Raw genomic sequence first — 10179 nt, 5'->3', positions numbered from 1 at the left:
TTGCCCTGATATAGTCTTGTTCTGTTCGCTATTTATCTTATTAAGGGCGTAATATTTTCTTGTACAATGTACCGCCAAGAAAGAAAAGCAGATGATCATAAAAACATTAAACATTGCAGATGCAATTAATATTTTTTTCGATTCGAGTACCATTATTATTTTACCGAGATACTTCTAAAATAAAATAGTTTTTTTTAAATTATTCTATTCAACAGCATTGTTTCATTTTTAAACTTAATATTTTGTTTAATAAAGCCATAGTTGTCTAATTTAGTTACTCCTAAATTTCAAAAATGCTAAGTTAAGTAAATCACTATACAAAATAAACAAACACAAACTGGTTTTTCAAGTATCTACCCTAAAAACAGCTATATGAAAGTATAAAATATGTTTTGCACAACTTTTAAACTTATATAAACCTATGATTAAATAAAATGCACACTACTGCGCACAGGTGCACACTTTGTTGAATATCAAATATAAAATCAATAAGTTATCTAATAAAAAGTGTTCTACACTGTTGTAAATAGTACTTAAAGCTATTAATTAAAATAGAAATTGTCACGAAAATAAGTATCATTTATACGTTTGTGTTTTTTACTTATACTAAAACAATTTAATATACTATGCACACAAAAATAATGAACTTTAAAACTTTTTAAAAATTAATAAATTTTGAACCAAAACCACAATGAAACAACAAAAAATATTATAAAGTTTTGTTAAAAGCAAGTTTATTTAGTTCAAGAGTCTTATGTTTGTTTATTTATCTATTTAAAACTAAATTAAAAGTTTACAGATATTGAAGCTTTATTTTTCTTATTATAGAAAGATACATTTTTTATTTAAATTTAGTTTTCGTTAAAAAACTAATTTTTTTTTTTAGTTTGTACTAACTCATTTAAAGAAAACAAGCAATGTTACTTGGAGTAAAAAGTTAAACAATAAACTTAATCTGTTTAAAAATGTTGTCTAAACTAAACTAAGACTAAATAAATTTAACGAGTTTCAAACTTGACAATAAATGTAGTTTTAAATACATTTGCGCATTGAAAAAATGTGTTCAATAAATCTGCTATAAATCAGTATAAAACAGATTAAATTATACTAAGAAAACAGGTACTACTTCTTAATCTAAATAAATTAAAAGGAAAATAAAACTGAAAAATAAGGTTTAAATAGTTACAAAATGAAGTGTTTTTCACTAAACTACGATGCTTCAAAACGAAACTATAATACTTGTTAAAAACCAAATCACTAAAAGTTTATTACTAGTTCTACTGTTAAGTTTTTTACTTTAAATAAAATAGCTAAGAGCTTATAAATATAAAATTTATATCATTAGAAACTACTTTTATAATTAAAAACAAAAGCAACAAAGTTAAACGACAATGAATTTAGCGAAAATAATGTTTTCTCTCTACTTCATCACTAACAAAACTATTTCTAATAAAACAAACTTTTTGAAGTACACTACAAAAACCAATTAAAATATAGATAATAAAATATAGTTTAAAAATAAAAAATGTATTTTTTCTTTAACGAGAGAGTGGAAATTTACTAAACATAATAAATTTTTTTGTAAAATTTCTGTAAAGTTTTAAAACCATAAAAAGGAGGTGAGAAATTCAAATCATATTACGACTGATAATATTGATAAACTTATAGAGAGATAAAATATATTGCATATTCATACAAAATGCTCAATGATCAACTTAACTAAAAATATGATTTTTTTATAGTATTTACAAAATTATAAAACTAAACAATTTTACAAAGATATACTTAACAAAAATTTGAAGGTTTTTATTGACCTTTAGACGCTCTTTATTAAGAAATATTTAATGAGATTTAGCTAAAAACAGTATTTTTTTGTTTGCATATTACTTTCATATATTTGTTTTTTTTTGATATGACTGTTACTTGACTTCTAACACCATTAAAGTTTTAATGTCTGTACAAATTCGCTGAAATTTCCTTAAACATAAATTTTTCTATTAATATAAAAACTTAACTTGACTTTACTATACATCTTATGTTTAAACGTACGGCAAAAAAGTTTTTTTTTAATGAGAAGTTCCGCTCATAAAGTTTTGTATACCATTTTTAGTTTCACGCTTAATATTTTCGTGATACTTTTAAACTTGAAATTCTTCTAAGTTTAAACTCGAAGGTCGCACTTTTATAAGAACACTAGCTTGTAAACAGAAAAGTAAATTACATTGACTTGTTTTATTTCTTACTTAAAAGTTTTTGTTGCACTGTTAGAACGAGAGTTTCAACAAAAATTAATTTGTTTTGAACTAGGTTCTTTAAACGCTTAATACTTATTGATGTTACACATGTAAAAACTTGTACTTTTAAAAGTTTTAATAAAGCTAGTTAAACTAGCTTTTTAAGCGATCATTATTTTATTATGTTAGTATTTATTTAGAAAAAAATATTCAAGTGAATCCATTTACAAAAAACTGCTTTTTTGGTGATATATTTCTATTTTATTTCATTACATTTTTGATAACGTTATTTGTATTATTCTGACTTATTATTTAATAGTAAAATTGTTTATTGAAAACAAGCACTGCTTAAAAATAGCTAAAAATTTATTACAATATGTTTCGAGATTATTGGTGGGACTTTTAAAAAAATTTGATTTTTTTTATATTTAACTTATACATATAAATTCTATTTATTCTGTAACCTAAAAGTAGTTAATTTGAATAAAGTTTATTTACTAAAAACTATTATAAAATTTTAAGTTTAACAATTTGAATGCTTACGCTAGTACTTTAAAATTTTAATATAACTTTAAAAAGTAGTTTATTGAACTAAAAGATAAACAAATTTCATTTAGGCAGAACATTTTATTTTCAAACTTATAAATTTATATTTCAAGTTTTCAATGCTTAATTTTATATAAATTTATTGCAAAAATTAAAACTAATTGTATTTTAAAACGAAATTACTAAAAAAGGTTTTTTTAATTCTTTTTAAATAAATTTAAAACAAACTGTTTTTCAAAAATGTACATTTTTCATAGTTTTTTGCAAATAAAACCTTATTTACCTTTTTTGTGACTTATACTAAACCAGCAGCTTAAACATTGCTGTAAGTAACTAAAATTTTTATAAAACCTATTAGACTAACTAAAGGTACAATAAGTTTTAGAAGTTTTGCAATGAACTACCCAGCACAACATTAGTTCAGCTTCAACGTCCTGTCTACTTGTCGTTTTAAACAAAAAAAATACTTTTACAACAACATTACTTGATTACAGCTATTAAAGCTTTTTGTTTTGAGAAGACAAATTTGTTTAAGTTTATTTAAGTTGTTTTCAGTAGACACGAGATTTGTTTTTAGGTTATGCAAGTATACTCAAAGTTTAATTAAAAATATTAATGTTTTAGTTTTTAATGTTTTTATAGCAAGAAAGTTGAAACGAGTTCTTAAAACCTAAAACTAAAGTAAAATATGGTAAATTAATATTACTGATACAGTTTTTTTTTAAGATATATTTTTGTAATTTTTGAGCATTGACTACTTCTGCTCAATTCAAACAATTTCTAAAAAAATAAAAATTTTTAATTACACTACAATAACCAATTAAAATAAAGATAAAAGTTTTTAGTTCAAAAACTTTTTTTTTTCTTTAACGAGAGAGTGGAAAATTACTATACATAAGTTTTTTTTTTGTAAAATTACAGTAAAGTTTTAAAAACCATAAAAAGCAGGTGAGAAATGCAAAGTATATTATGACTGATAATATTGATAAACTTATAGAGAGATAAAATATATTGCATATCCACATAAAATATTACTATTTGAGCTGTTTTTATTTTATGATAGAAAAACAATCGTTTAAAGTTATTTTACAAAAACTTTTGAACAATTAAAAAAAGTTAAACCACTATCTAATAAAGTAGAACATATTTGTAGCAGTTTAAAGCTATATTTAAAAAGTTTTAGACATTGAGTAGTAATTGTAATTAGAAAGTAAACATCTACTTGTATAAACTTATACAAACAAAAGTATGAAAAAATGTTAAGTGAAATATGTTTTTACAATTTTTCACTATTACACAACGACTAAAACAAAACGATTAACAAAAGAACAAAGTAACTCGCAAATTTAACTAAAATGTTTTATAAACTTATTAAAACAGCAGTTGAAAGTTTATTTTCATATATAAAGATAGTGGAAAATCACCAGAAAAGTTTAAAATTTTCACTGTAGTATCACACTAATGAAATAAATTTAGATTAAATTTTTGAACTTAAACTTAAATGACTTATTAAAACAGCAGTGGAAAGTTTTTTTTTTGTTTTGAGAGAGTCGAAAGTCATTATAATTTTTTTTGTAACTGTACAGTAAAGAAATGAAAAAATTATAATGACTTTCCACTCTCGCAAAACAAAAAAAAAACTTTCCACTGCTGTTTTAATAAGTCATTTAAGTTTAAGTTCAAAAATTTAATCTAAATTTATTTCATTAGTGTGATACTACAGTGAAAATTTTAAACTTTTCTGGTGATTTTCCACTATCTTTGTAGATGAAAATAAACTTTCAACTGCTGTTTTAATAAGTTTATAAAACATTTTAGTTAAATTTGCGAGTTACTTTGTTCTTTTTTTAATCTTTTTGTTTTAATCGTTGTGTAATAGTGAAAAGTTGTAAAAACATATTTCACTTAACATTTTTTCATACTTTTGTTCGTATAAGTTTATACAAGTAGATGTTTACTTTCTAATTACAATTACTACTCAATGTCTAAAACTTTTTTAATTATAGCTTTAAACTGCTACAAATATGTTCTACTTTATTAGATAGTGGTTTAACTTTTTTTAATTGTTCAAAAGTTTTTGTAAAATAACTTTAAACGATTGTTTTTCTATCATAAAATAAAAACAGCTCAAATAGTAATATTTTATGTGAATATGCAATATATTTTATCTCTCTATAAGTTTATCAATAATATCAGTCATAATATACTTTGCATTTCTCACCTTCTTTTTATGGTTTTTGAAACTTAACTGTAATTTTATAAAAAAAAAATTATGTATAGTAGTTTTCCACTCTCTCGTTAAAGAAAAAAAAAAGTTTTTGAACTAAAACTTTTTATCTATATTTTAATTGGGTTTTTTCGTGTACTTAAAAGTTTTTGTTTTTTTTAGAAATTGTTTGAATTTGAGCAGTAGTAGTCAATGCTCAAAAATTACAAACATATATCTTAAAAAGGTAACTGTATCAGTAATATTAATTTTACCATATTTTACTTCAGTTATAGGTTTTAAAAACTCGTTTAAACTATCTTGTTATAAAAAACATTAAAAACTAAAACATTAATATTTCTAATTAAACTTTGAGTATACTTGTGTAACCTAAAAACAAATCTCGTGTCTACTGAAAACAACTTAAATAAACTTTAACTATTATAAAATTATCTTCTCAAAACAAAAAGCTTTAATAGCTGTAATCAAGTAATGTTGCTGTAAAAGTGTTTTTGTTTAAAACGACAAATAGACAGGACTTTGAAGCTGAACTAATGTTGTGCTGGGTAGTTCATTGCAAAACTTCTAAAACTTACTTTTTGTCTAATAGATTTTATAAAAGTTTTAAGTTACTCACAGCAATGTTTAAGCTGCTGGTTTAGAATAAGTCACAAAAAAAGGTAAATAAGATTTTATTTGCCAAAATATCAAATGCTTTCGAAAAATGTAGAATTTGTATTAAATTTAATTTAAATCTTAAATATCTTTAAATATTGAATTAAATCTTTTTTAGTAATTTCGTTTTAAAGTACAATTAGTTTTAATTTTTTAAATAAATTTATATAAAAATAAGTAATGAAACTTGAAAAATGAATTTATAAGTTTAAAAATAAAAGGTTTGATAGCCAACGCAAGTTCTGTCAAAAAGCAGTTTGTTTATCTTTTAGTTTAATAAAGTATTTTTTGAAGTTATAAAATAATTTAAAAGTACTAGCGTAAGCATGCAAGTTTTTAAACTTAAATGTTTTTAAAGTTTTGAGTAAATAAATTTAAATTAAAATTAATTACGTTTAGGTTACAGAATAAATAGAATATATATGTCTTAGTAAAATATAAAAGAAAAAAAGTATTTTTAAAAGTCCTACCAACAACCTTGAAACATGTTGTAATAGATTTTTAGCTATTTTTGAGCAGTGGTTGTTTTCAATAAACAATTTTACTATAAAAAAACAAGTCAGAATAAAACAAAATAACGTTATCAAAAATGTTAGTAAAATAAAATAGAAATATATCACTAAAAAAGCAGTTTTTTTTGTTAATAGATTCACTTGAATATTTTTTCTAAATAAATAGTAACATAATAAAATTAATGATCGCTTAAAAACCTAATTTAACTAGCTTTATTAAGACTTTTAAAAGTACAAGTTTTTACTTGTGTAACATCAATAAGTATTAAGTGTTTAAAGAACCTAGTTCAAAACAAATTAATTTTTGTTGAAACTCTAGTTCTAAAAGTGCAGGACAACAAAAACTTTTAAGTAAGAAATAAAACAAGTCAATGTAATTTACTTTTCTGTTTACAAGCTAGTGTACTTATAAAAGTTCGAACTTCGAGTTTGAGCTTAGAAGAATTTCAAGTTTAAAAGTATCACGAGAATTTTAAGCGTAAAGCTAAAAATAGTATATAAAACTTTATGAGCGGAACTTCTCATTAAAAAAAACTTTTTTGCCGTATGTTTTAACATAAGATGTATAGTAGAGTCAAATTAACTTTTTATATTCATAAGCAAATTTATGTTTATGGAGATTTTAGCGAATTTGTACAGACATTAAAACTTTAATGGTGTTAGAAGTCAAGTAACAGTTATATCAGAAAAAACTAATTTATGAAAGTAATATGTAAAAAAAAAAATACTGTTTTTAGCTAAATCTTATTAAACAAATCTTAATAAAGAGCGTCTAAAGGTCAATAAAAACCGTCAAGTTGTTGTTAAGTATATCTTTGTAATTTTTTTTTAGTTTTATAATTTCGTAAATAATATCAAAAAACCATACTTTTAGTTAAGTTGATCATTGAGCATTTTGTGTGAATATGCAATATGTTTTATCTCTCTATAAGTTTATCAATATTATCAGTCGTAATATAATTTGAATTTCTCACCTCCTTTTTATGGTTTTAAAACTTAACTGTAATTTTACAAAAAAAATTTATTATGTTTAGTAAATTTCCACTCTCTCGTTAAAAAAAAAATACATTTTTTCTTTTTGAACTATATTTTATTATCTATATACTAGGTTTTTGTAATGTACTTCAAAAAGTTTGTTTTACTAGAAATAGTTTTGTTAGTGATAAAGTAGAGAGAAAACATTATTTTTGCTAAATTCAGTGTCGTTTAATTTTGTTGCTTTTGTTTTTAATTATAAAAGTAGTTTCTAATGATATAAATTTTATATTTATATATATAAGCTTTTAGCTATTTTATTTGAAGTAAAAAAATTAACAGTAGAACTATTAATAAACTTTTAGTGACTTCGTTTTTAACAAGTATCATAGTTTCGTTTTGAAGCATCGTCGTTTAGTGAAAAACAATTTATTTAGTAACTATATAAACCTTAACTTTCAGTTTTATTTTCCTTTTAATTTATTCAAATTAAGAAGTAGCACCTGTTTCTCAGTAGAATATAATCTGTTTTATACTAATTTATTTCACACATTTTTTCAATGTGCAAATGTAGTTAAAACTACAGTTATAAGTCAAGTTTGAAACTCGTTAAATTTATTTAGTCTTAGTTTAGTTTGGACAACGTTTTTAAACAGATTAAGTTTACTGTTTAAATTTTTACTCCAATTAACATTGCTTGTTTTCTTTAAATAAGTTAGTACAAACTAAAAACAAAATTTTAATTTTTTAACGAAAACTTAATTTAAATAAAAAATGTATCTTTCTATAATAAAAAAAATTAGCTGTAAACAGGTAATTTAGTTTTAAATAGATAAATAAACAAACAAAAGACTCTTGAATCAAATAAACTTGGTCTTAACAAAACTTTATAATATTTTTTGTTGTTTCATTGTGGTTTTGATTCAAAATTTATTAATTTTTAAAAAGTTTTAAAGTTCATTATTTTTGTGTGCATAGTATATTAAATTGTTTTAGTATAAGTAAAAAACACAAACTGTATAAATGATACTTATTTTCGTGACAATTTCTATTTTAAATTAGTAGCTTTAAATACTATTTACAACAATGTAGAACACTTTTTATTAGATAACTTATTGATTTTATATTCGATATTCAACAAAGTGTGCACCTGTGCGCAGTAGTGTGCATTTTATTTAACCATAGATTTTTACGAGCTTAAAAGTTATGTAAAACATATTTTATACTTTCATATAGCTGCTTTTAGGGTAAATACTTGAAAAACCAGTTTGTGTTTGTTAATTTTGTATAGTGATTTACTTAACATAGCATTTTTAAAATTTAGGAGTAACAAAATTAGACAACTATGGCTTTATTAAACAAAATATTAAGTTTTAAGATGAAACAATGCTGATGAATAGAATAATTAAAAAAAAACTATTTTTTAGAAGTATGTCGGTAAAATAATAATGGTACTCGAATCGAAAAAAATATTAATTGCATCTGCAATGTTTAATGTTTTTATGATCATCTGTTTTTCTTTCTTGGCGGTACATTGTACAAGAAAATATTACGCCCTTAATAAGATAAATAGCGAACAGAACAAGACTATATCAGGGCAAATGGATGAGTTAGCGAAACAATCAAAGAAGTTAGATGGTTTAAAGAATATACTTTTAGGTAATTGTTTTTTATGTAAGTTTGGATTTTATACAAATATATATGTGCCTTGATTCAGGTAAGTCAACGAACTGCAAAGAAATTAAAGATTTCGACTCAAGCTTACCAACTGGCACTTACAATATTCAAATTGACTGGAAAATATTGTCGGTTTGGTGTGAAATGAACAGTGCCTCCGGTGGATGGACTGTAAGTTCTTTTAAAATTATTTGGTGACTAATATTCATATATTTAAAAGTTTATATACACATAAATATTAATAAACAATTTAATAGAAGTTATAAGCAGTTTGGTAAGTTAACTAGTTTTATAAACTAACATGTTTTTTAAAGGCTGTTTCAAGTAGATGAAAATTCTCAAAAGTTATTTTTCACAGGTATTTCAAAGAAGATTTGATGGAACAGTGGACTTTAACAGAAGTTGGAGTGATTACGAGCAGGGTTTTGGATCCGTTAACGGCGAATTTTGGTTGGGTAAGTAAATTTTTAACACAAAGAACACCCAGACATGCTACAAAAGTATTTTTATCAACTAATTAAAAAATTTCAGGCCTCAAATATCTGAATAAGTTGACTGAAACCTCAGATTGTGACTTAAAGGTGGAGTTAACTACTTTTAATGGTGAAGATAAATATGTAGAATACAAGTGAGTTTATCTATGTATTGTTTTTTTTTTATTTATAGTTTAGTTAGCTTTATAAAAAGTTAAACAAAAGTACTTTCAGCTTTCTGCGTAGCTAGTGAAATTACAAAACAGTAACGCTAAAATTTTTCTAAAGATGTACAGAAAACTTATCAAGCTAAACTATATAATTTTTTAACTAAAAAATTTAGGAATTTTCGTGTAGCTGGTTCAGAGGAAAAATACAAATTTTCATACGAAGTAGGGTCTTACTCTGGAAATGGAGGTTTGTAATAAATTGTTAAAAAAATAATAATATGATGCTGTTTATAAAACTTAAGCTTTAAATTTTTTTTAAAAAAACTAAATATGTCAACCAAAAGTTAAGCGACTTTACAAAGGTCTAAGTAAAACACAATATAAATAATTAAACCAGCAACAGTTTTCAGCTTAGCTATTTTCAAATTACCAAAAAAAACTATAAAAAAAAATTAATTAAAAAATTTTCATAAAACAAAATACATTCATTAAGTTTGTAATTGAATGTTCTTCTAAAAATAATGAACATAAGGTGACGGAATAGGAAGTTCCAATACGTATAAAAACAATATTGAATTTACTACATTTGATTCTGACAACGACAAGCTTAAAAGTATTAACTGTGCTACCGAGCGTGGGGGTGGTTTTTGGTGGAATCAATGTGGCGATAACAACGTCAACGGATATTACAGTGGGAGCAATCACCGATAG

The 10179-nt window shown here is 23.1% G+C and overlaps 1 protein-coding gene across 1 annotated transcript; it reads left to right on the top strand.

Annotated features, from left to right (window-relative positions):
- Positions 1-8849: 8849 nt before the first annotated feature.
- Positions 8850-10179, top strand: LOC145841165 (ficolin-2-like). Its single transcript, XM_082948536.1, has 5 exons — positions 8850-8996; positions 9184-9280; positions 9357-9453; positions 9642-9715; positions 10001-10179. Exons 1-5 carry the CDS (start codon positions 8850-8852, stop codon positions 10177-10179), a joined length of 594 nt encoding a protein of 197 aa, XP_082804662.1.

The sequence above is a fragment of the Thalia democratica genome, chromosome 7 (genome assembly GCF_965202585.1).
Source record: "Thalia democratica chromosome 7, ktThaDemo2.hap1.1, whole genome shotgun sequence".
Classification (NCBI taxonomy): Eukaryota; Metazoa; Chordata; class Thaliacea; order Salpida; family Salpidae; genus Thalia; species Thalia democratica.
Note: the sequence above shows the minus strand (reverse complement) of the source record. Positions and strands in the feature narration are given on the sequence as shown.

What these genes read in the sequence shown, in the direction of transcription:
- LOC145841165 (XM_082948536.1), top strand. Translation starts at nt 8,850, where the DNA reads ATGTGCCTTGATTCAGGTAAGTCAACGAACTGCAAAGAAATTAAAGAT. An exon ending in GTGCCTCCGGTGGATGGACT is followed by an intron (nt 8,997 to 9,183) that starts GTAAGTTCTTTT and finishes TATTTTTCACAG; the next exon opens with GTATTTCAAAGAAGATTTGA. An exon ending in TAACGGCGAATTTTGGTTGG is followed by an intron (nt 9,281 to 9,356) that starts GTAAGTAAATTT and finishes AAAAAATTTCAG; the next exon opens with GCCTCAAATATCTGAATAAG.